Source organism: Clytia hemisphaerica, unplaced genomic scaffold, assembly GCF_902728285.1.
Source record: "Clytia hemisphaerica strain Z4C2 unplaced genomic scaffold, Clytia hemisphaerica genome assembly, whole genome shotgun sequence".
NCBI lineage: Eukaryota > Metazoa > Cnidaria > Hydrozoa > Leptothecata > Clytiidae > Clytia > Clytia hemisphaerica.
In genome coordinates, this window is record NW_027103519.1 from 383,057 (window position 1) to 411,026 (window position 27,970).

General features: G+C 36.1%; 1 protein-coding gene across 1 annotated transcript; it reads right to left on the reverse strand.

Annotated features, from left to right (window-relative positions):
• Positions 1–27,924, reverse strand: LOC136799364 (ubiquitin-conjugating enzyme E2-17 kDa-like). The gene is made up of 6 exons (XM_067056075.1): positions 27,390–27,924; positions 8,985–9,051; positions 5,471–5,502; positions 4,989–5,066; positions 1,103–1,208; positions 1–351 (listed from the first exon to the last, which is right to left on the reverse strand). The coding sequence occupies exons 1-6, from the start codon at positions 27,411–27,413 to the stop codon at positions 209–211; spliced, it is 450 nt and encodes a 149-aa protein (XP_066912176.1). The 5' UTR covers positions 27,414–27,924; the 3' UTR covers positions 1–208.
• Between the last annotated feature and the right edge of the window lie 46 nt (positions 27,925–27,970).

Sequence of the window (27,970 nt, forward strand, 5' to 3'; positions counted from 1 at the left end):
TTTCATAAAACAAAAACTTCTCTTAAATACGATTTAAAGGCTGAGAAATAAGCTGAAGAAACTAACAAAATTTCCCCTGATAAAATGGAAACTATTTTTAAAACGAAGCTTTTAATGATTTAGTTTAAGGTCAAGAGGGTAAAAAATGAGATGAAATTACATAATTAGATGAACTACAAATAAAAATAGGAATGAATTGGACTTGTTACTAAGTCATTGCAAATCGTCGCGTCCAATCTTTACAGGTTTCGTTATACTTCTTTTTATCGGTTTTATATATTCGAGCGATGTCGGGCACCAGCGGGTCTTCAGGGTTGGGATCAGTCATCAACGCGCATATTGAGAGCAGTACTATGAAAGAGGGAGAAAAAAAGATGGTTGGTGATTTCTCAAAAAATCTGCAACGTATGATATTTGGTAAACAAGTTCAAATAATGTGTGGTTAGTTGATGGAACGTTATGAAATCAGAAGTTGACCACAACAACAAGATGATGATGATTCGAGGAGGAGGAAGCACTGGCAACCCTCCACAAAACTTGCTAATTATAAACCTACTGTCTCTTGGAGACATCCCAATTAGACCAAAGTTGATAAATAGAAAAAGCAAATCAAATCATGCTAAAAAATGACATAAAGAACAGGGAAATGAAGCACACGTTTGAAAAATAATGAGAGAAAATTAATGATGGAGTAGTAGTCAAGCGAAAAGATGAGATATTGTAAAGAGGAAAGAGAAACAAAGGAAAGTGTTATACAACAAAACTCATCATGTCAATTGAGAAGAACAAAGAGAAAGGAAGACCAAGCACCATTTAAGTATCCGCATAATATCCCCTTCCATAAACTGCACTAAGCTTTCACATAACAATCTGTTCCAATGTAATTTCCTCTTGGACGTGTGTCCTGCAAATCAGATCAACACGGTGGAAAATGTCGACATTGAGATTATCCCTACAACAAACGCTCTTTCCTTTTCTAACCCAGGAATGCTTTTCACATCCATCGTTATGGCGATTGTCTCAACTTTCCCTTTTACCTTCATAAAAAATAAAATTAAAACCCACTGCGCAGATACAAAGGACAAAGGACAAGGGTAAATACCTTTGGAAACAGTTAGTGCAGGACTCCATTGACTTCGTAAAATATCGAGACATATACTACCATTCGAATTGATGTTTGGATGGTATATTCTCGTATTGAATGAAACCTGAAAGGAAAACAAATATTTGAGTGTTGGGAATGACGGTACAAGTCACAAGTCATTACAAATATCTTTTGAAGGTTAAGTGAGTTAAGCTCACAAGAAAAACATACAGCCTGAAATAAAAAAATGTCGAGTAAGCCTAATCAAAACCGAAATAAGAAATCAGAAAAGGGTTCTGAAGAAAAAACTAAAATGAACTTTAGAGGAACACAAACAAATATATTAAACGGTAGTTGCAAAAATCGAAAATCACATCCGCTACTTGAGAGGGTCAGCCTTCCGCAATCTCAGCTTAACAACTTTCCTTCATTCTAAGTCCATTATTTTTGTTTACAAATATCAGGTTTATATATCAGGTTGGCTGGCAAAAAATAACGGCAACAATGGTAGATTAGGAGAGTGACAATGCAAATATTTTAGCAAACTTTTTACTGGCGAGGAATATATTATTGCTTTAAAACAACAAGATCGTTAAAAATTGAAAAGATAAGATTATAAAAGAGAGGAAGCGAGATGAGAGAAGGGACGTTGGCGAAACTTTTCCGTTCTTCAACAAGCAGCAATTAGTTGTGCAAAACAATTTACTATTAATATACTACTGTAGTGTATTTCAGAAGAAATTAATAAGCTAACCCTGATCACACAAAGAGTAGTAGGGATCAATTGCAATGAGATTAGTAAAAGCCATTTCCTGGATAAAACAAGTTAAACGTTTTGTATTTACTGAAGGATATTAGGAATTAACATACTTCGACAATGAAACAATTCTATCAACCTGGAGTTGTTCAAGGGATGTCAGTTCTGGGGATCACCACCGAAAATTTCCTTCGAAATGTTATGGTTGATAACTTATTTCAATAACAAGGTATCAAGGTTTGCATTATTCGACAAAAATTCACTAGACTTCTACCGTCGTAAAAAGAACTTTGGAGCAATTAGAGACATTGATAACAATTAAGCAGTAATTGAGAGCAGTGTATCAAAGGGTTAGGTAACTACATATTATGCGGTCAAATTCACAGGATATTAGCAGCTCGTTAAATGCGAATTAATTAAAAGCAAAAATGGAAAGAAAAATTCGAAATGGTACAATAATAAACTTTGCATTATGCGCGATTAAATCAAATTACACGCCACTTGTTCTCAAGGCACCAAAATAAACTCAATCATATATTCCTATTTTGCTCCATAAGTTAGCGAGAGAAAAACGAAATGTGAAACTCTTTTTAAAATCTTTTTCTTTTCAAAATTTATCCTCTTATTTTTATTTATAAATAGATTCAAATATTTTCCGTTAAACTTTTTTGAAACGAAAGTGTATAACAAGTTAAGGAGTTTCTTGTGAGATCAATTTTCGAGTGGGTTATTAGGCTGTGTGTTAATTAGCTAAGTGTATATTGAAAGCGCAATATGTTTAATGATGTTGATAGTTAATGTTGAATCTTAAACCGAGGGAGTTGGTTACAAATAATGAATGAACATTTAGATATTAATTGGTACACACCAAACGAGTAATTTGACTAACAGTTTACTTAATCACTTCAATTTCCGATGCTTCTCTTCATCTTTGAACAAAAGATTGTCAATCAACTGATCATTAAGCATCATGACAAACGACAATGCATGATATTAGACAACCCTGTTTCACATCGCGACTTGTTACTATTATTGAACAAAAAATCAAAATATCTCGTATGCATAAAATCATTGTTTTCTGCAAATATGGATGGCGACCAGGGCCATTAGAAAAGCCGGATCGTTTGAAGTGTTTCCTCTGAAAGCCATTTTTTTCGCTTAACTCATTTTAAGTATCCTTGTCGTCGAGTGGGTTGGGAGCGAGGTGATCAGGACGTCCTATTTCTTTCAGATGACAAGACAATATTCATCATTCGTACTGGTAAACAATTAAGCAGAAAATCACAACCACTCCTTGCTCTTTACCCTTGTCATAAAAATATCGATAAAAAACAACTTGTTCATCAATAACGGAACAGAAAGGCGAAGAAAAGATGAAAGTGAAACATTGATTGTATACCTATAACATTTACTCATCTCTCCGAGATCTTTACGAGTGAAAACAACAGGTCAAAAAATTTGCAAAGGATTAAATTAATAATCATTTATTGAATAAATACGAGGAGGGACAGAATATATGACCTTCAAACCCATCAACAAGCCCTTTCTTCGAAAATTCACGAACGAGTCATTATCCCAGTATTTTATACACAAATATAGAAGAATAAGAAGGTATTTTAAAGCTCGATTTCATATCATCACCCAAGAAAAAGCATAGCATTAACAATGTTCGAAGAAAGAAAGGGATCGTCAAAAATATCCATATGCTAATATGAAAACGTTATTAAAGGGGGTAACAGTCTCACTGCAGGTTGTATACTAGCACAGGGTGCACGCAATGATTGATATTTATTTTGAATACTTATTCACTTATCTATACTTGTAGGGATAGCATAAGGATGACGATGGAGCAATTTGCACGAGCTTAAAGTTAATAATACTTGCTTGTAAAGGCCCGATGGGATATCATTTTCTCCACATGCATAAGCTTTCAGAAGTCAAGCATATATTGCTACCCATGTATAAAGACTGTGTAAATTGCCGTAGTCTTATTTTGGATTAACGAAATCAAAATAAGTAAACAAGTGCAAAAATACTTTTTGCAGAAAATTTTGAAGAAAAGAAATAACTCCCAAAAAGTAGACGAACACGCAACATGCTGAATGGACCTATCAAAGATGCATAGTCGGAAACATGCTGAATGAAGATGAAAATGTTCGAGCGAAAAAAAAAAAAGAAACAGCATAGCATAGAGATACGTAAGCTTGAAAAACATGATGAAGTTTGTCTCACACTGGCTTTCCGATGTTTTAGAGGTAAGGAGCCATGCTAAGTTTTGGGCACAAAAAAAAACGATCCTTTTTTTCATGTAAAGATAACTCTAGCTCTTTAAAGATAAAATCTAATGAAGCAACTTCCACACATCCAAAATTTGGCCCAAATTTGGCTAAAACTTTTTTCTTTAAAAAAATCTTGAAGTCTTACATTTTAAGGATTACAATTTTGCATCACTGTGTAAAAAATCAGGAAAAGCTAAAGAAGGAATTTCACACAAAGTCCAAAAAACATTTTTAGGCACTTTTTGGCCCAAATTTGCCAAACAAACTTTTTTTCAAAAATCAGGCTCTATCAGATTTTAAACTATACCATTTTATATCAGTGTGCAAAAAATCTGAAAAAAATACCACGTCAATCGAGAGAAATGCTCATTTTCCCTAAATATGACAAAAGAGAATTTCTCCAAAAAGAGAATCCGATTTTTACGGTCAAAAAAAAAATTCCGAAAAAAAACAGCTTCAGCCACTTTTTAGAGAACCTTGCCCTTTATCTTTATGCAAAAATCAGAAAAAAATTGAAGCAATTTTACACAAAAAACGTCCAAAAAAACCCATTTTTAGACAGTTTTGGCCCAAATTTGCTCAAATTTTCTTTTTTTTTCAAAAATCGGGCTCCGTCACTTTTTGATCATTACCATTTTGCATCACTATGCAAAAAATCAGAAAAAACTAATTAGCCAATGCCGAGAAAAAGCTGGTAACAGACAAACAAACGAACGAACGAACGAACGAACGAACGAACGAACGAACGGACGAACATCAGTCAATTTAAAGGACCTCCGAGGTAGGTAGGTAGGTAGGTCCAAAAAATACAGGCACACAAGGATGTACAACCTCGATCGAAGAGGGTAAAATAAAAGTTCGTACTGACCTTTGGTGGTTTGAAAGGATAATCAGTAGGGAAGTTGATGGTCAAAAAGAAGATCCCCCCTTGATATGCTGTGTCCGGCTAGAAATAAAATGGCGATATTGATAATATAATAATTGCATGGGCAAGTCAAAACAATTAATTGATGGGTGTTTATTTAACGGTTTGATTTGATCCGAAAGTGGTCTTTATGTAATTTGTTTAACGATTTGTCAATTAATTTGTTTGTTTCAAATTCGATGGAAGCTTCCGGGTGAATACATTTCGTAAACGGTATTTAGAGGAAAGCTTAATCAGATGAGTTATGTAACGAACATCTACTTCCTCACTTAACTTATACTTCAGATATTCAACGCCAAATAGCTTCTGCATTTCACGAAACAAAGCAAAGGCTCAATTCGTGCAAAATTAAAAACGTTGAAATTTAGAAAAATTAAGTCTATGGTCTTAAAAATCTTAAAAAAACGTAAATAAATCTTCCATACCGGGCCCATGATGGTAGCTTGCCAGTGAAATACTAAACGGAAATAATAAATCAAGTAGGGAGCTTAACTTTTAAGCGGTGGTTTGCGGACTGAATGTTGTTTACGATTGGTAGGGAAGTTGTCGGGAAAGAAGATCGTCCTCTAATTAATGCGAGGAAATTATTTTCGTCATTTTGAACTAATTTAAATCCGCTAATTATTAGTGCGAGCACCCATTTACCTACTTTTGATTTTCCTCTAATTTAATACGGTAAAGTTCAAATTTTCCTCTAATTATAGTACGAACTGATTTTTTCAGGATTAGTTTTGTTCTTTCAAATTTTTCAAATTTTCAAAAATATTATTTACAATTCAAAAGGGTCGTCATCGTCATCGTCTTTTTCAGTGGCATCGTCCTCTAAATCTAAGATAGTTTTAGCATTACCCATGCATTGTTCGTAGAATTCTCCACTTCTCACTTTGCTTGGATCAGTTGTTGTGATGCCACATACTTCAAATGATCTGGCTACCATCTCTTTGTCGTTTGACAGAACTTTGTGTGCTTTCTCAACCCAGTCTACAATATCTTGTTTGCTTGGTGGTGGAAGCTTGAAGTCGGGTTTTGATGAGGGTTCAGGCATTTTCTCGATGACTTTAGATACGTGTTCAACCCAACATTTTCGCAAAATGGCTTTGAAAGGTTTGTTGATGCACACATCCATTGGCTGGCATTTCGATGTGCATCCTGCTGGTATCATTAGAGCATCGCATTTATTTTCAACCAACTTACTCTGGATATCATCCGTTTTGTGTGCTGCAAATGCGTCGTACGTTAACAGCGAATTTTCGAACCCGATATCCTTGGAGACCTTCTTGATGTATTCTAACCAGATATCATCAAGCCATACTTTCATGAGATGCTCGTCCATCCAAGCCTTTTCTTGGCATTTTACCACAAATCCTTCCGGTATTCGCAGTTTCTCAATGGTTCTTTCGGTTTTGCCTTTGAAGATTACCATTGGAGGCAGCATGGTTCCGTCTGCAGCAGCTGACAGAACTACGGTGACATGCTTTTTCTCACCACCTGATGTTCTCACCACACATTCTTTGGTACCGGTTTTAGTGATGCTTTTAGCTGGTACCATATCAAAAAATGCCGGTGTTTCGTCCATGTTCCCAACAAGTGACAAGGGATATTTACCGATCCTCATGTAGCGACCAGCATCAAGATAGAACTTAGTGATAGAAGATTCTAGTTGCTGGGGAAGCTTTTGGCTGACAGATGTTCGGCTGCGTAGGGATAGTCGATGCCTTGCGAAAAACTTTTGGACCCAACCACGACTAGCATTGAATGTGGGATTGTGAGGGCAGATAACACTTCTTCCCTTCTCCTGTAAAGCGAGCACAGATACTGGAAAATGCATATCTCTTAGCTTGAGAATCCAGCATACAAGATCATTTTCAACTTCTAAGGGGTATGTTAATGGCCTACCAGCTCCTGAACGGTTTCCTTTGTCAATCGGTTTAACGTTTCTAGGGAGGGTTTTCACAATATTACGAAGGGTGGATTCGTTAACATTAAAAGCTTTGGCAGAAGCCACAAAGTTTTGCGTGAGTAGGTAGTGTTCTCTCATTTCCCTTTTTGTTTTCTCGGTGTAACGTTTTCTGGTGGAGTGTTCAATTTCGTTGGCATTCTTCACGCTGTCAGGGTTTAAGTAAAAGTTGATGATAACTGAATCAAAATACGTGGCTTTTCGTAAGAGATCGTTGTAGTCATGATTCCTTTCCAGCATTCGATTGATTTGGTCATCTGTAAGTGAATTTGGTGGTCGTCCGACACGCTTTTTACTCGGTGGGGGTGCTGCTGCTTTACCTGAAATGGTAAAAATAATAATTCAAATACTTTTACCAAAAAAATACCAACTATATATGGTAATTTTAACGCAAAGGGAAGATTTTATTTGTTCTTCGCAGAGCAAAATAGTATGTACTTACTTCTTAGATATACCACAGAGTCATCAACTTGATTTTGTCCAGGTGCCAGGAAAGATGTAATAGTTGACTGGCGTTTCCTTTTGGTATTCGATGCTTGTTTTAAAAAACCGATTATATTCGTTTGGGTAGACATTTTCTTTCGAAGAACAAGAACAAAATAAACCACACGTGTAAGTTCAGAAAGATAGATCTCGCGAGTGAAAAGTGATGGCCGAAGAAAACATTCGAATGTCAAAAACATTCGATTGTGCTGTGAGTTTTTTTAACAAACAAAGTTCCACTGCAGCGACTTCTTTTTTTCTCAGGTCGTTTCGACAAGAAACAGCTTTGCGTATACACAAACAACAAAAATGTGTGACAATCTTTTTAAATCTCTTCTTGTTCAAGATTTAAAAATTCCAATAGTATTGGAAAAGGAATTTACAGCTGCTTGTTGTATTAGAGGATACCATATCTACAGCTGGACTGGGTGGACTGCTGATATCGGCTCCATTTTGACTGTGAAGCCAGAAGTTAGACCTGGTGCATTAGTCGAAGATCAATACGCGATTGCTATCTGTAGTGATGGTCAAACGGTTGGACACGTTCCCAAATTTTTGTCAAAATTAACATATTTTTTCATCAAGAATGGAGGAGGATTGTCGGTGAAAATTACAGGAGAAAGGAGATACTCTCATGACCTGCCTAAAGGAGGAATGGAAATTCCCGCAAGCTTTATTTTTAAGACTGAGAACGCTGATCTTTTCGCCCAAATGAGGCAGATGACACGTGAAAAGTTGGAAGAGTTTGAAAAGAGAAGAAAATATGGGTTAGAAAAAAGCTTAAAAAAGAAAGAAAAACAAAAAACAGAAAATAAAAAAAAAAATTGTCTTTTTTATTTTTCCTCCAATTTAGCGCGCCTTTACAAAGTTTTTCCTCTAATTATTAGTACGATAAAAAGATTCCAGATTCAGAGCAATTTATATCCTCCTATTATTAGTGCGACACCTCCAAAATAATTATTTTTTTGGTCGTATTAAATTAGAGAATAGGAAATCAGTAAACTTCAGCCTGGGGCGCGCGCTCTACGCGTATTTCTTCTCGCGAAAATTTCTTCCCTTAAGGTAGGTCAATTTGTAAAATCATAAAGTTAGCTGAGATTATAGCTTGGCCTGGATTTTGCGCAAAACTCAAGCCAAAGCCCCAAAATTAAGAAATTAGAAAACAAAATGTACAAAATTCCAGTCAAAACAGAACATTTTTGAAGTATGCAGCTTTGCTCAAAGTTTTAGATTTTGAGATCTCGTTCCCCTTACCCCAAAAATTGTAAATAAGAATATAAAAAAATAGCCCCCAGGAATTCAACCAAATTTCTCAACAGTCTCCAGCTTCCCTCGAAAGATTTGAGTGGACAGACACATATATAGAAATTTGCAGATTCTAGCACAACTAAAGTTGAGAATTGGCATGAACCTATTCAATTCAAATCTGCTTCGTTTTCTGAGTGTGGTTTGTTATCAAGTACAAAAAACAGTGATTCAAAGAAAGGAAGTTGACTTACAATCATTTTCACTGACAGGTCCTGCCGAACATTGTGCTGGTGGGTCGACTTGAATATCTTGATATTCCTATAAACAAATTACCAATGTTTAAGATAAAGTCCGAAATAAGTGTTTGTAAGCGGTTTAAGTCGATGGTTTGGCAGTTTTTTTAGAAAAGCGGAGAAGAAATTTCAGGTTTTCTCACGCATTAATCCAAGCAAGGCACATATTCACTTTAGAGACCATGGGTCCGTATAAGAGAATCTACCCAGGTTGACATACAACTTTGATCTTTTTCATTCAGATTTGGGATGAATATCGATAGTCTACACAATAGACAGCTCCAGGCTTTTAGGCCTTACTCTTGGTCTATAGACACTGCTAAAGGCGGCCACTAGTAACCCCCACCGGGAATTGCTTATTGATACGTTTAAACATAATAGACAACTTTCCCAAAGGATGTTTTTCAAATAAAAGAATGTTTAAAACACAGCTGGTTTGTTTAGGTTTCGAAACTCTCTATTGATTCATCAAAACCTCAGTGCACATGCGATTTAAAACAAGAGCAGTGGTCATATCCCGAAGAGTAGTAGTTTTACGCTCGAAACGAAGGAAGATATGAGGTAGCCTAGAATATCGAATGATCTTTCAAAGCTGTGATTGGCTAAAACAAAAATAATCGCACCAAAAAAACGCCAATCAGAAATATAAACCCAATCGATTTTGCTTTTTCTTTATGAAAAAGTCACACGGTTTTGAAAGTTTGCATTGTAACAAATACAAGAACAAGCACGTGAACAAAAAAATTGATCTTACATATATATTTCAGACTTCATCTTACTTTAGAAAAAGTTTCAGATGATGCTACTAGGACATAACGTTGATCAATCTATTGAAATAAAGATTGACAATTTTATTATCAAAAACTCTGATTCAGTTGAACTGCTTGGTATTGTGTTTGACTCCAAGTTATCCTTTGAATCTCATACTTCTAGTCTTTGCCATTCAGCAAACTACAATGTCATCAGATTCAACAGGATCAGGAAGTTAATCACCAAATCAGCTACAAATAATCTATTTTATTATTTAATGCTTTTATCATTTCAAAATTTATGTATGCCTATATTATTTGGATGTTTTGTATGAAAACACTTTACCTAAAAATTCAGAAGGTTTTTAAGCGCGGAGCAAAAATTCTCAATTCAATCCCTCCTGAAACAGAGGATGTGCCTTTACGAAATCCCACGACTATTCATGAATTACGCCTTCGACAATTACTTTCTGAAATCTTGGAATCTTGGAAATCCTGTTTTCATGTTATGGCTGTTCCCGTCCCGGAAGATCGAACGTCACCTTCGTTCTAAAAATCTTCTTTCAGTCCGTAAAAAAGTCTCGACGGTACACCATGGCTTTAACTCTTTCCCATTTCGAGCTAGTATCCTGTGGAATAAACTTTCGGATGAGCTTAAGAATTCCAAAGATATTTCCACGTTTAAATCTAGTTTGCTTAAGCTTAAACTTTTAGATCTATGAACTTGTAATATTTGCAAAATTTAATAAACTCTATTTTTTCATTTTCTTTTTGTTGTTGGTGCAAATGATATAAATTATCTATGGTAGATACTTGAAATAAATGAAATAATAATAATAACATTCAACAGTACAAGGTTGTGTTGTGATACCCGTTCTTTTGCCTAGGATATTGTATCGATTGATTGGAAATGCTATTGATTGGAAATGCTATTGATTGGAAAATTTAGCAAGTGTTAGGTATGGATAATACAAGCTTAAAAGCCAAAATTTCAGCAAAATCAGACGAGTGGTTGTGCTGAAAGTGAGCATTTTAGGTAAAAATTGGATCGTTCTGTAAAAAGCAAACCGCTCACGTGATTAAATTGTCTTAGACGGTCAATATCTATCACTTGTGAAAATTTCAAGTTAAAAGCAGTAGTTCCTGAGTTCCGGCAGGTAGTCAACGTGTATTTTACAGATTGGTCTGCAAAGTACCAAATACTCATGGGAACGAATTTTTTCTGTTACTTGTCCGTTTTATTAGACAAATTTCAGTCGAATCGAACGAATCAATCGGTCAAGTTTACAACCGGTCAAGTTTACATTCTGGTCTGTAAAATACCAACCAGGCTGGTGGCCGATTTTGCAAATCATCTTTAATTATTCACTGTCGAACGTGCTAACCGCACTGGCTCAACTTCAGTATCTTTGAAATCATGCGTAGGCCCAATTGTAAACTTAATGGCTTAAGAAAAATTATAGTATTTTGGGTTTTAGCCTCGTTTAGGCTAAAAGCTCGTCCCCAGGCCCCAAAAATCAAAATTTTGAAAAAAATGAAAAAATTACCCCGAGGGATTTGCCCAAGGATCAAGTGTGCAAAATTTCAACCCAATCGGACCAATTTTGAAGTCTCCAACCTGCCCCAAAGTTTTAGCCTCGTTTTGGCGAAAAACTCGTCCCCAGGCCCAAAAAATCAAAATTTTGAAAAAATGAAAAAAAGCCCCCAGGGATTTGCCCAAGGATCAAGTGTGCAAAATTTCAGCCAAATCGGACCATTTTTGAAGTCTCCAGCCTGTCCCAAAGTTTTAGCCTCGTTTTGGCGAAAAACTCGTCCCCAGGCCCCAAAAATTAAAATTTTGAAAAAATGAAAAAAACACCCCCAGGGATTTGCCCAAGGATCAAGTGTGCAAAATTTCAGCCCAATCGGACCATTTTTGAAGTCTCCAGCCTGCCCCAAAGTTTTAGCCTCGTTTTGGCGAAAAACTCGTCCCCAGGCCCCAAAAATTAAAATTTTGAAAAAATGAAAAAAACACCCCCAGCGATTTGCCCAAGGATCAAGTGTGCAAAATTTCAGCCAAATCGGACCATTTTTGAAGTCTCCAGCCTGCCCCAAAGTTTTAGCCTCGTTTTGGCGAAAAACTCGTCCCCAGGCCCCAAAAATTAAAATTTGAAAAAATGAAAAAACACCCCCCAGGGATTTGCCCAAGGATCAAGTGTGCAAAATTTCAGCCCAATCGGACCATTTTTGAAGTCTCCAGCCTGCCCCAAAGTTTTGGTGACAGACACACACACACACACACACACACAGACACACACACAGACATTCTCAGATTCTAGCTCAACTGAAGTTGAGAATATCTACCACTGCCACTGGTCAAAATTTCAAGGTCAGTATATCATAACCTAATGAACATAGTCGAACGTGCGCAACGCACTGGGCTCAACTTCAGTGGCTTCAAATCATTCATAGGCCCAATTGTAGACCCCCAGATATTCACCCAATGAACAAGTGTGCCAAATTTCAACCAAATCCGATCATTTTGGAGGCCTGTAGACTGCTTCAAATCTTTAGCCTCGTTTTGGCAAAAAACACGTTCCCAGGCCCCAAAAATCAAAATTTTTGAAAAATGCAAAAAGCACCCCCAGATATTCACCCAAGGAACAAGTGTGCAAAATTTCAGCCAAATCGAACAATTTTTGAAGTCTCCAGGCTGCCCCAAAGTTTTAGCCTCGTTTTGGCGAAAAACTCGTGCCTAGGGCCCAAAAATCAAAATTTTCAAAAAAAGAAAAAACTGCCCCCAGATATTCACCCAAGGAACAAGTGTGCAAAATTTCAGCCAAATCCAAGCATTTTTGAAGTCTCCAGGCTGCCCTAAAGTTTTAGCCTCATTTTGGCGAAAAACTCGTCCCTAGGCCCCAAAAATCAAAATTTTCAAAAAAAGAAAAAAACACCCCCAGATATTCACCCAAGGAACAAGTGTGCAAAATTTCAGCCAAATCCAAGCATTTTTGAAGTCTCCAGGCTGCCCTAAAGTTTTAGCCTCGTTTTGGCGAAAAACTCGTCCCCAGGCCCCAAAAATCAAAATTTTCAAAAAAAGAAAAACCCCCCCCCCAGATATTTACCCAAGGAGCAAGTGTGCAAAATTTCAGCCAAATCCAAGCATTTTTGAAGTCTACAGGCTGCCCTAAAGTTTTTGTGACAGACAGACACACACACACACACACACAGACAGACAGACAGACATTGTCAGATTGTAGCTCAACTGAAGTTGAGAACACTCAAAGATCGAATTAAAGTATCGCATTTCGCGATTGTTTTAGAAAATGTATGAAGCAAAAATTCAAATATTCAGGGTTAGGGTTAGGGTTAGTAAAACAAGCGATACTTTTATGGACCTACCTGGTTATCAAACTAATCAGTGAACATTGAAACAATGAAACACATAAGACATAACTGGTCAAAATACAAAAAATAAAGAAAATGAAAGCATATCTATTGAGAGAAACTATCAACACTATTGAAAAAGATTTTTGAAAAAGAAATAAAAAAGCTATTAAGCGCTTTTCTTTATAAAAACCACTATCTACTATCAGACAGAAAAATGCACAGCTTAATAAATAAGGTTTCCAGAAAACTCAAACCGTCGCACTCTAACGTGACATTTTATTCTCTTAGAAAAAATAATAATAAAAAAACAATTTGGCTAATAACATTGATCTATGCTCATAAATAGTGATTCTTATAGATAAAGTTTCGTTTTTCAGCCAAAAAAATAATAAGTGTTTACAGAAAACTCAAATCATTACCCTCCACCGTGACATTTTCATCGTAAAAAACTAATAAAAATAATAATAAGAACATTGATGTATTCTTATTAAAAGTGGTTCTTATAGATAAAAATGCGATTTTTGAGCCAAAAAAATTTTTTTGCAAAAATCTGCTTGAGCCATCCTTTAACTATGATTGTACCCTACTTTCATGCTAAAAAGCAGAAAAAATTAATGATCCAATTTTTTACAAAGTCCAAAAAACCCGTTTTTAAGCCGTTTTTTGGCCCAAATTTGCCTTAAAAATTTTTTTTTCGAAAATCGGGCTCCGTCACATTGGAGGGTTTGTGGTCATGCACCTTTGTGCCAAAAATCAGAAAAAACTAATGAGCCAATCTCGAGAAAAGCTGGTAACTAACACACTAACTAACGAACGAACGAACACGGGTTAATTTATAGGACCTCCACCCCACCGGGGTAGGTCCAAAAATCACAATGTAACATTTGGTGGATTTGGTAGGTCATTAAGTTTTTCATTAAAAATGCAGTTTTAAGAAAGTCCTCGTTAGTACAACTCATGATAGCCCTTTAGTCAGCCCTGTATGCAGTAGTAAGTAGTCCTCCCATTTGTTGAGATAGGGGTCTCTAAAACTTTTAGCTTGGTTTTCAACTTCAATATAGCAAAATGATAATTGTTTACGAATATATGTTTCTCACTAACACAAGGGTGCTTCGTATTAGCTTTTCTTACAAGCAAAAAAAGTTTTAACTACTTTGAAAAATGATTAGTTGAAACAAGTATTTCGAATCTTCAAGTAAAATACACGTTTTTTTTTTAAGAAACACACTTTTAAGAAACATGAGGCTCAGAATGCCTAAAAACTAAGAAACATCTAAGAAACATGCTGAGGCTGAGAAAGAAAAAATAACATTTTTAATTCGTTTTTTTTTCAATCCAGCCTTCCATGAGGCTGATTAGGTCAGAAAGTTTAGAAACATATAAGAAACATTTAAGGCTCAAAAGGCAGATTTAAGGATTTAAACGGGTACTCATTTTGGGCAAAAATTAAAGCCAAACATGTACTTTTAAGTCAATTTTACAAAATTAAGGGGGTCAGGGAGTTAGAAGCCGCTTTTGAGTGAAATTTCAGCCTCTATAAGCTTTCGAAGAGTACCATATTTGATTTTCCTAGAAACCTTTCTGGAATGTGATGAGGAATCATGATTTTCAGATAAAATTTACTTTCTAACTGCCAATTACTGGCTGTAATAGAATGACCTCAGCTCTAGTCAAAAAAAACCTAGTTTCATTGTTTTTATATAAAAGATTCATCATAGCCCTTATATTATTACAAACTCCCCTGGGACAGGTCAGATGGCTCTAAAATGACCCTAAAATCAAATTTGTAGTGTTTTTGTGACGTCATAACTCTAGCTACCATTTTGAAAATTTGATTTTTTTTGAAAATTGTATAGTTTACTGACCATAGTTTCAGAATCACCAAAAACCGATTCCTCATTTGGATTTCAGGAAGCATGGTTCTATATCAAAAAACTTTTTAAGTGCAACGCCCAAAAGTGTCAAAAACTTCAAATTGGCATAAATCTGCCATTATGGATTCCAAAAAACTTTTTAAGTGCAATGCCCAAAAATGTCAAAAACTTCAAATTGGCATAAATCTGCCATTATGGATTTTCAGACCAAACTATTTTGGGATTTTTCTCAGTTCATTGTACCATAGAATTATTAAAAGAGTTAGAATAGAATCTCTCGCCGTAAAAGATCAATTCTTTTATATAACCTTTTAAAAGCGGCGCTCTTTGATCCTAGAGGCGCGGAACGAAAACACTTCTCTATCCTGGTTTTGAGTAATGATTTTTTTAAATTCATCACTTATGAACTCTCTATCCAACTTGGGTTTTCCACTGATAACTCCCCAGAAACTGATTGAAAACCTGAAAATTTGTAAACACATTGCTCAATAGTTCATCTTTCCAACCATATAAAATGTTTTACCCTAAGTGAATTCATTGTTTTGAAATTTTGAGTCAAACATTCAAAAGTGTGTTTTTATATAGTATCTTGATAGCAAAATAACTTTTGAGGGATATGCGTCGTTTTGATGTCGTTTTAAGGGAGTGTGAGGGATGAGTTTATCTTTCATTAGCTTATTATTCCATTAAATTTGAGTGGAAGAAAGGCTTTATATTTGCTCTAGCCGCAGGTGAGCATTAAAATGGGTGTTGGGGGGGACGGCGTTAAGATTCCAAAAAAGTATTTCCCGATTCGGTTTCTATCGGATGTTCGGGAGAGCGGGAAATCCGCTGAAGAAAACGAAAGCGCGAGATATTATCTCCTTTATTGTGTTGTTTATCTCCCTTATTGTGCGCTCCTGCTTGAGCAATCGATAGAGAAAAGTTGATGAAAATGAAGTTAGCTCAGGGGGGGGGGTCCATGTACAATACAGTGGCATGTATCAGTACTTTGTAGCAAATTTCGATTTTAAATACCCACCCACCCCTATAGTACAAAATGTACGAAATACTATCCAGAAAACTCCCAAAAACACCCCAACACCCCCTATATTTTACAATATACTATCCAGTACTATCCAGCAAACTCCCAAATACATCCTGACACCCCCTGTATAATACAATATACTATCAAGCAAACTGCCAAATATAACCCAACACCCCCTTACATAGTACAATATACTATCCAGAAAACTACCAAATATACCCCTACACCCCTTCATAAAATAAAAATTTTAAGCCAAAAAACTTGAAACTTTGGGGCAAGTTTTTTATTCTTCCCATAAAAAAATTTTCAAAAAATTTTCTCGAAAATTGAAAAAAACAATTGAGAATTTAAAAATATTTTCGACAAAAATCTAAAATAAATCACAATTTGATTTGATTTTGGCTCTTTAGTACACAAATACTAAGCAGAAAATCCGAAATTTGACCCTGACACCCCTATGTATAGTACACAAGTACTAAACAGCAAATTTTTTTTGAAAACACCCAACCACCCCATGATACATGCTGCTTTTTTGTACATGGACCCCCCCCTGGTTAGCTTCCTAATAACATGCCAGTACAAATCAGTTAGTGAAGTAAACATTGGCTGGTCACGAGAAAACCTAATCGATATTCTTGCCAAATTTTCTGCTAGAGAAGGGTGAGAATTTGCTTTTTTAGTGTAAAAAGATAGCTGCAAGTGTAAATACTGGTATTAATTTATCTCACTTGCTAGTTATCACTAAAAGAACTTGTCTGTGTCTTGTCAAGCGAATTCAAATACGTGTGTTTCTCATGATTTTATGCTGTAAAGATGATCTATTTTGGACTTTTGGTCATTTTTCATGATGATGTCCCTTTTGGATTTTCAAACTTGACAATGAAACTTTCAAACACACAGCCATTGATACACATATTTTTGTGGTGTTATGTATGGCTGAAAATGATCCTGTTTTGGACTTTGTTATTGTCGTATTCATCATCGGCTGGCGACCGTTCCTTTTGATTTTTCAAACCCGACACAGATTTTTTACAAACATATCACTATGAGAATTCAATAAAGGATACTGAAACACAGTTCCTGTGTAAATTTTAACAAGATTGGAGAAATTTTCACAGTCAGACAGTGTTAGGGCTGAAAATTATCATTTTTGGACTTTGTCGTAATTTTGTCGCGGCTGGCAACCATTCCTTTTGATTTTTCAAACCTGACACAGATTTTTTACAAACATATCACTATGAGAATTCAGTAAAGGATACTATAACACAATTCCTGTGTAAATTTGAACAAGATTGGAGAAATTTTCACAGTATTATGGCTGAAAATGATCGTTTTTGGACTTTGTCGTAATTTCGTCGCGGCTGGCGACCGTTCCTTTTGATTTTTCAAACCCGACACAGATTTTTTACAAACATATCACTATCAGAATTCAGTAAAGGATACTAAAACACAATTCCTGTGTAAATTTGAACAAGATCGGAAAAATTTTCACAGTATTATGGCTGAAAATGATCGTTTTGGACTTTGTCGTAATTTTGTCGCGGCTGGCAACCATTCCTTTTGATTTTTCAAACCCGACACAGATTTTTTACAAACATATCATTATGAGAATTCAGTAAAGGATACTAAAACACAATTCCTGTGTAAATTTGAACAAGATCGGAGAAATTTTCACAGTGTTATAACTGAAAATGATATTTTTTGGACTTTGTCGTAATTTCATTGGCTGGGGCGACCGTTCCTTTTGAACATTTTTCAAACGCGAAACAGGTTTTTTTCCAAATATAACACTATTTATTACATACACACTATTGAACCATTTTATTTGGTTTATCCTACTCTTCTCCAAGTATTATCCCAGCAGAAAAAATAATGCTTAGCTAAAAACCGGTGGCTTAATGGGATAAACTTTTGCGGGGATTAAATTTTGCTGATTTCGCTTCTTTAGGTGCCATTCGCACAAACAAATTTTACCCTTTAAGGAAAATCACCCCTAAAGTTAATTAGTTCGTTTTTTTTCTTTATGTGCTAATTTTGGCCCCCGTGACACTCATATGACGCGCAATAGAGAGAAAATTTCAGGGTATGTCCGAAGAATATAACAGTTATGCATATTATGAATCCCCTTTTTGCATTCCATTTCCGACCTGTTTATTTTATCTAATCCTTGCATCTTTCTCAGCTTACGGCTAGAGCTTCCAGCGCAGCTGGTTTATTTGATTTGATTTCAGCTCAAAATTTACCAACAAAAATAATCCGCCATTTTGAATTTTCAATAATTGACTTGTTGATAGTTTGAGTGCCAGAAAAATAAAAATGGCTGTTTATATGGTTTCATTTTTTATTGCCTTGTTTTAATGAGAAGTGTATGTTATTCTAGAATTATAATAAGAAATGTCTGATGAAAATCGTGTAAATGTTTTGAAAGATCTGTGCAGACTTTGTGGAGAAAAAATTGTTCTGAAGTATAGTTACAAAACAGTGAAGCACATCAGTATCTTCAAGGAAGTGCTCTTAATTTTCTATGGGATCAATTTTGAGGTTCAAAAGGACATGCCATTGGTTTATCCCCAACATGTTTGCAGTAGCTGCAATCAGAAGCTGAGAAGATTGAAAAATGCCCCCCAAGAACACCCAGGAGAGTATCTTCCATGAGGCCCCCCCCCCAGCGGTTTGCGTGATGGCGTGATTGGGACTTTTTTCTTGCGTGATGGCGTGATTAGAGATTTCTTTTGGCTTGATGGCGTGATGAAGATTTCGGCGTGATGCGTGATAGGGCAAAAATTTGAGGCGTGATGCGTGATTTGGGCTATTTTTCGCTATTTTTTTAGTCTAGCAAGCTAGACGAATAATTTATACATAGTAGAAATAAAGCAAAAAGTAATGAATGGAACAATTAAATCCCGTATTACTATTATTATTAGTATTACACACATTATAAACGACTCAAGTCTACTATTTTTTGCGTGATGACAAATTTTAGCGATTTTCGTGATACGTGATAGAGTAAATTTTTTTGCGTGATGGTGTGATTAGGAGTGCTGCTGGGGGGGCCTCTTCCATCATTTACCTTCCGACAACATGGTGATAACTGTGAAATTTGCTTTAAAGACTGCTCTTCATCATCACTGCTTTTTAAATTGAGTGACTTTGATAAAAAAATGACGTCCCTTGGTTTCAATAAGCTTATATCCAGTTGCACCATTCAGACACATTTATATGATGCAACGTTTTGTAAATTTTGAAGTTATAAATGATATAACTATGACTATTGACTGCGAAAATCAATGGGAATTATTTGTTCGTGGTAAAAGGGCGTAAAAGGCTTCCCAGAAATGAATACCTTCAAAGATTTTCCCTCACTTTGGTTTCGATTTGTTTACCTGGTTTTGAATCATGTTTAGTTCAAAGTTAGTTTAAAATAAGTCAAACATTAAACAAAGAAAAATCTCTTCTATTATAGCGTTTCAGCCAATCACCATTCAGAAAGAACATAATGAAAAGCGGCAAGAAGAAAGAGAATGATTAATGATAAGGCGCGCGTCTTGCAATAGGGAAACCCTCACTTTCTATTCTAACTCTTTTAATAATTCTATGATTGTACTTAACAACATATCCAAAAATGAAAAAAATCTAAGTTTCAAACTATTGGACCTGCCCCGCTCCTAAAAAAACTGGCTCTTAATTCTTTAATTAAATCAGTAATAGAAAGCTTTCATTCCCCCTTTTTATAATTGGATCAAAAGACCTGTCAATCAAAGAAGAATACAATACAAACAATGTGTCCCTATAATCACTGTCCCTATAGTCAATACTATCCCTATTTTTTTATGACAGCGCTCGAACGGCACCTCATCAGATGGCATGGCTAGCAACTCCAGAAGATTTTTCAAATTTTAATTTTTTTTTCAAAATCTATCCTATCTTGTAGAGCTTTGAAAAAGAAAGAAAATGAGGGGTCATAGGCCTCCAGAGGATACCTTAAGGGAAGAAATTTTCGCGAGAAGAAATTTTCGCGGAAGAAATTTTCGCGGAATTTAATTTCGCGAATTTGGGCGTAATTCGCAAAATTAAATTCCGCGAAACACACCGAAATTGTTAAATCGCGAAATTAAATTCCGCGAAATTCGATTTTTTTTCTTCTTCTTTTATTTTGTTGTTTTTGACCAGGTATTACCAAAAGAGATGGACACAATTGATTTTTAAGCATTATAACGTGTATTTTTTATCAAATATAAACAAATATAAACAACTCCGTGATGCTTAAAAGTTAATCTAAGTTGATAAATTCTTCTCAATCGCGAAATTAAATTCCGTGAAACTTTTAAAATCGGCTCATTCGCGAAATTAAATTCCGCGAAAATTTCTTCTCGCGAAAATTTCTTCCCTTAAGGTAAGTGGTTGTAAAGATATTCAAATTTTAGTGTCAAAAATTTGACTAAAAATGTCAAAAAAAAGGTTAGGAAAGCTTGGAAAAATTCGAAAAATGTGTCAAAAAAGAAAAAAAAGTCACGCTTCTTAAATTTTGCATATCTCTTTTTCTAGTGTAGCTAGAGACCTCAAATTTGGACTGAGAATTCTTTGATGGTGTTAAAATATTATTATATAAAAATATTTGTAAAATATTTAGTATATTTATCAAAATAACGAAAGATACAGTATATCATTTTTTGAAAAAAGAAGACATTGCATTGTTTTATTTTTGTTTTAGAAGAAAATAGCTTGGAAAAGGTTGAAATGAGTCAAAAAAGGTGGTAGGACCCGTAGACCACTTCTTACTTGTTTTGGTTTGTTTTTGTGATCTTGCTTGGTCTCACTTTTGTTTAAGATTTTCAGCTTGAAAACCAAGGTAAAAGAGACAAAAGTTGGGGGCTAAATTGGGGGCATTTGTCTCAATTATCCTGTATTTCAATGCAGCTTTGCTAGACTAAACAAGACAAACCAAAACATAATGACATCACAGTGAGTTGGTCTATTTTCAAGGGGCCTCTGGAGATACAAAAACTTATGATATGAGTAAAGAATAAGTTTTTCTGAAAGGAGAAACCCCAAATGAAAAGAAAATCCATTTCGGCAGAAATAAAAACTTTTTTTTTGGGACATTCCCTAGACAGGAACCCGTCTGGGTATTTTTTCTAAATCTGATGAATACTTACTTGTTACTTGTGTTACTTGTGTGGTTGTTCGAGCATCCTGCTTCAGGTAAGGTTCTTGGTGAACCACGCCTCTGTGTGATCAATCTGTCGAGAGAAAAAGAATCTCAGCAGATATTTTTCATGTCAATTATTGAATTGGAATTAGCTCTCCTGCACCCAGTATATCCATGGATCTGGGGTTCATCTGGGATAGACTTAAGGTGTGTGTCCAGGGCTCTTTTGAATTTATCGATAGAAATGTTTTTGAGGTTTCTGATGCTCTTTGGCATAGCATTAAAAAGTTTTGCACCTTGCACTGCAAGTGTGCTGTCTCTAAATTTTGATGTTTGGTTCTTTGGAATTGACAGTGTACAGATCCGGCCCAGCCGGGGGTTTTCAGTGGTTTTGATACCACTTTTCTTTTCTATCACCTTCCAGACGTACATTATTCTGTAGCGTTCTCTTCGCCTTTGAAGAGAGTAAATTTTTGTCTGTTTTAGACACTCCCAATAATTGTTTGGGGTGCCATTTATCTTTCGTAAGAAGGACTTTTGAATATCTTCAAGTCTCTGAATGAGACCAACTGCATTTGGGCTCCACAGAACGGAGCAATATTCTAATATTGGTATCACCAATGATTTATATAGTATGGTCATACAATTTAAAGATCGTGAAGAAAAAGTTCTCAGGATCCAAGATGTTAAGTTTTTAGCCTTTTCGATTACTGCAGTAATTTGCTTCTGAAATGTGCAATTACTGTCCATAAGGATTCCAAGGTCTTTCACAACATCTTTGTTTTCAATCTCAACACCAGACGGTGATGTATAGCTTGTTTGAGTCTTGATCTCATGGTTCTTTCCATAGCGCAAGAGTTCAAATTTTATATCATTCAGCTTCATGTTGTTGTCATCCGTCCATTTATATATTCTATCAAGATCTTTTTGAAGTAGGACAGCATCTTCTAGAGTTTTGACTTCCTTTGTGGCGCGAGTGTCATCAGCGAAGGATTTGAGAAAGCTGTGCACCACTTCCTTGTCAATATCCCCAATCAATATGAGGAAAATCAAAGGTCCCAAAACACTACCTTGAGGGACTCCTGAAATGACCTGTTGTGATTCAGAAGTGACACCATTCACTAGCACTGATTGTTTTCTCTCTGTTAGGAAGGACTTTAGCCACTGTAATAATTTTCCATCTATTCCTAGTTTCTTTATTTTTCGTAGGACAATTGAATGGTCTACTTTGTCAAAAGCCTTTGAAAAATCTAGGTACACAACATCCGCATTAGCACCTTCGTCCAATATATTTAGTATCAGGTCATATTGTTCCAAAAGCTGACTCAAACATGAACGCCCGCTTCTGAATCCATGTTGATTGGGATTGAACAGATTATTTTCATCCATGTGCTTTACAATATGTGCTCTGAGTACTTTTTCAAATATCTTGATGACATGGGATGTTAAGGCTACTGGTCTATAATTTGATGCCAGTGATCTGCTACCTCCTTTGTGGATTGGTGTGATTGTGCATCTTTTAAGTTTGTCTGGGACAATCCCTTTGTCCAAACTTTGTCTCCAGAGGATACAAAGAGGAATAGAAAGTTCTTCTTTGCATTGTTTGAGAAAGGTTGCAGGGAAACCATCGGGACCTGGTGCTGCAGTTTGGGACAGATCGTTGATTGCTTTTATTAAATCATCTTCTGTAACTTGTAGATCTGAAATGATACCTACGTTGACTTCATCATTTTCACTCTGTATTATATCGAATGGTTTTGGTGCACTGAAGACGGAAACATATTGTCTTGACAGAATTTCAGCCATTTCTTTGCTACGTTGCGTCAATTCACCATTTGTGTTCAGCAGAGGGCCAATTTTCGTTTTTATCTTTGCTTTCTTTCTCGCATAAGCAAAGAAATATTTTGAGTTTTTCTTTATGGAATTGATTGCTATATTTTCAACATAACTCTTGGAATCCCTAAATGATTTTTGTAAGTCCTTTTCAATTGTCAAAAGTTCCTTTGTTATTTTAGTCTTCTTTGATTAGGACGTGCATTTTAAAAATTGCTTTGTAATTTTTCTTCTTCTTTTCGTAAGAGATCGGCGATATCTTTCAACTTTTGATTTCTTCCTGGTATCTTTGGTTGTTCTGATTGGTATTCGTCCTCTGCAAACGTCCAAACATATTTGATTGATACTTTCAAGAATTTCTTGTGGATCATCACTGTTAAGTTTTACATCCCAGTCAATTTGATTCAAATCTTCCTTTAACTTATTCCAATCAATTTCATCTGAGAAGAAATTCAAAGCGTTGAATTTGGAACGTGGTTCTGGTTTATCATCATTACTAGAAAAATTTTGAACTTTGAGCCTAGTTGATACCATAACAATACTGTGATGTGAAGTGCTTTGTAACACTGGTAAAATTGAGTAGTCATGTATAAGATCTTCATTATTTGTGAAGACAAGGTCTAGGGTGTTCCCATCTTTGTGTGTGGGTTGATTGACATATTGGGACATGAACAACTCGTTGCAAAATCGATTTAGATCATTCAGCATTGATCTTTCTTCCATAGAGCATCCAGTTTTGGGTAGTCCATCAGGCCATGTTGACTTTGGAAGATTGAAATCGCCACCAAAAAATATGTTTGGGACAGGTTCCAAGGCGGAAAGGGCTTGTTTCGCACCTTTGAGCGGTGTAAGAAGGTCTTTAGCTGTTGATGGATTTCCATTACTCTTGTCGTCAGGCTGTCTATATATTACAAGCATAGCCAAGTTTTCAGTCTTTGAGTAAACACAAAGGAGTTGTACACTCAGGGGGGGTCAGTGTACTAGAAATCGGCATGTATGTGTACTACAGGGTATTTTTCAAAACTTGACACCCACCCACCCCTGAAGTACACCATACTACATGGAAAAATCCCAAAACCACCCCATACCCCCATTTACTACCGGGTACTACCTGGAAAAATCCGGAAAATAGAGAAACTTTTTTCCAAAAATCGGAAAATCGGGTAAACATTTTTTCCAAAAATCGAGAAATCGGAAAAACTTTTTTCGGAAAATCAGGAAATCGGGAAATTGGGAAAACTTTTTTCCAAAAATCGGAAAAACAGGAAAAAATTTCTCAAAAATCCAAAATGCGTGAGAAATCAAACTTTTCAAAAATTACGTGAGACCATGTGGAAATGCAAGAGTCTCACACCCAATGCGTGAGAGTTGGCACCTCTAATGTGCTAATGTTTGAATTCAAATGTTGACTCGATAAACCTTCATTTCAGTCGGATCTGGTAGGATTTCAATTCATTCCAAGAAGTTTGGAAGAATGATCTTGGACAAACTTGGCTTGATCAATTTATAATAGAACAACTTTACATTTCTATTTTAGCAGATAACTTATGAACCTTTTTGTTTCCACACTGTTAACATCGATTTTGGACCCAACACCCCTATTTTGGTACACAGGTAGTAAAAATCACAATAGATTTTGGACCCAACACCCCAATTATAGTACACAGGTAGTACATGATAAATTCTTTTCTCAAACACCCACCCACCCCAGGATACATGCCACCTTCTGGTACACTGACCCTCCCCTGGTACACTTGGTGATTTATGGGAGTAGATTATTTCACATGAAGCAGCTATATCATCTCTTATGTAGAAGCAGACTCCTCCAGTTGCTCTCCCTCTTGATTTTTTCTTGCGTGATGAATCACATTTGAACAAAGTATAACCTTCTACTTTTAGTTCAGCATCTTTATGGTTGTTGAGCCATGTTTCTGATAGGCCAACAAACAGTAAACTTTTATGACATATGTTATTTTCGATAAAAGGAACTTTGCTTGGTACAGTTTGCGGGCACAGTCCTTGTACATTAAAAAAAGCAAAGTTGTTGATTATTGGAACTGAATTGGATTGAAGTTTGCTTGGTGAGGAATTTGCCTGATCATCGGTACAGTTGGCATAGGAAACTGGGGTATTTGAGAGGTTTGCGTCTGCTGAAGGTGATGAAGATGATTCTCGATCGAGGTGATCTTTTTGTCCAGTGTCTCCATGATTTCTTCCTTCATCAGACGGACAATCTCTAAAAAATGATCTGGTTCAGAGGATTTGATCTCATCATCTTTTTCTGCCAATAGCTTGCTGTTGTTGTGAGTTACTGTGTTTTTAACCATAATGGGTTCTCTTCTGGTTCCCTTCACATGAACAAAACGGCAGGATGTTGCGAAACATTCTCCTTTTCGTATTGAGTCGAAGCACATTTTGGGATGGAAATCTTTACATTTTTTTCCAAGATTGCATCCTCTTTGCATCCTACTTGACGGGTCAGAGCTGTGAGTCCGATTTTGGCCTCAAAAAAATTACAGTGGGAAATTCGAATTTAGCGCTGTCCTCACTATCTAAAATAAAAACCAAATTTCGGAAGTTACGCTTTCTTTAAGAAAGTGTGACCAGTGAAACAATAACAGGATTTGATTGGCTGTGTTTTCAACTGTTATTAGGATATGGGAAATTCAAACTGTCAGCCCATACCATGCTATATATTTCGCCATCAGTATATAGAATAAGAAATCATAGCATGGATCTCCAGGCTAGACATTCCCATGCTAAAGAAGCAAAAAAGTGAAAAAAACTACATGAAAATGAAAGAACTAGAATTAGCGATTGTGATTTTTGAATTCCTCACCCTTTTTCTAATAAACATACAAAGTTTCAGCCTTCAAATACATTTTCCTCCGTTTCCAGACACATTTGTTCATCGATAGTTGCAAATTTTTTTTTCTCCCGTCGGTAAACAATTTTCAAAATGTTGCAAAAAGTTCGGCATTTTACCAATTTGCTGTCTAGCCCGTTTCCACAGTGTTATATACCGCTGGAAAGCTAAGATCACAGGCTTTCATTTAGTAAAAACCGGAACGCATCAGCATACATAGAAAAAAATTTCGAAGGGTTCAAAGTTCACGGAAAAATGAAACATTTGGTTTGACGTCAACGAAAGTTGCATGACTTCTGGAGTCGCTAGCATGGCATGGGGAGACCTGAAAGACGACTCTCGACATGGCCCGAGAATTCTCGGGCCTCTTCGGGCCATGTTCGGGCCAAGAGACCCTATCAATTCTTTTGGCCCGAACATGACCCGAGTCATTCGGGCCATGTTCGGGCCATGTTAAATGTTAAATTGATTCAGCATGTCCAGTCAAACAAAATAGTACAAAATAAGATTTGTCTGTTTTGTTTATATCGCTCAAAAAAACTTTACGAGCTTCCCATGGACACGCTTCAGTTTAAAACCGGTTGGCAAACGATATCATCCACCAGGATGCATCCTCTCTTATTTTGCCCCTATTTTCTACTTTCCTATCTTCTATCCTGATTTTCTGACTTTCTCTAGTGTTTCTATTAGTTTTCTAAGTATTTTTCTGAAATTTGCACGTACCGGTGAAATAGGTCTCCGACCCCGGCTCGAACCACCAAATACAAGCAACCTTCGTTTACTAACCCAATGCCTAACCGCTAGGGCCAACGAGACACGGCAGAATACTGTCATTCACAAATACTTATAGTGTGTAATTTACAGACCCTTATTAAGAAAGCTCCCAACCCTACCGGTGCCCCTACAAGGATCCCTACGGGATCCTAAGTTAGGTCACAGGGTCCGGATGCCCCTAAGAAGGCCTTCGGCCTTATATTGTGACTCTCGAGCTCCAACCCTAACCCTAACTGATAATAACCGAACCCCCGTCTAGGTCCGTAGATTGAAAAATTTCACTTGCATCCTGGTGGATGATATCGTCTGCCAACCTTTAAAACCAGGGACCAGTTTACGAGCATATATTTCCACCCTAAGTATATTTATAACTATGTTTGCATACCAAATAAGACATTCAATATTTATATGAATTTACAACATTCATATATTTAATATAAATAAGAGAAACCAAGTTTTTCTCAAAGAAAATGTTAAAAAAATTCAGTCCTGAAATTACACGCCTGTTTAAATCATGTTTTCAAAAATTGGCCCGAGTGTGGCACAGTGTGGCCCGCGTGTGGCCCGAACACGGCCCGAATTCTCGGGCCAGCTCGGGCCATACTCGGGTTTTATGCAAATTCCAATAAAAGTTTTGGAAACCATATTGGCTGCTTAGTTTTGATGTTTTCCAAAATTCTTCAGAGGTAGCTACAGGTGAAAAAATATAAAAATGAACTTACTTTCTGAATTCTTTTTACTGCCATATTTTTCTTTTCTTTTTTTGAGCAGCGTTGATTGTTGAGTGTCAACGGGCTCGCGGGTTGATGGTTTCTGGTTGTTTCTTTTAGGTTTGGTCTAGCTGTACTATATTATGCGCGTGCAATTATACGTGACAGCAGGATTGTATTTTAAATTGCTTCTGTACTTCTGTAGGTTTTCGTATCATGATATTACGTGTTAGTACTTGTATCACGAAAAATATGTTACTGCTAAAGTCGACTGAGTTAAAGCGATCGTTTTGTTTACAAACTGAAAGTTACGGGAATCCCTTAGTGTAGAGAGACCATTAACAATACTCTTTTTATACCTACTACAAATTGACTGCAAACCCTTAAGGCTGCTCTAGATGTCCAATCAAAGAAGTACAGAAAGTAAAGCAAAACCAAAGTTAAATTTGGATGTATTTAATTATTCAATGACTCAATCCTTTTATAAGCAAAAACCTAACAAAAACCACACCATGAATTAATAGCCCGAACTTTGCCCTCGCTTTCCAATCGAATTATGACTCCGTCTACACTGCGTCCGGCGGGCGAATTCT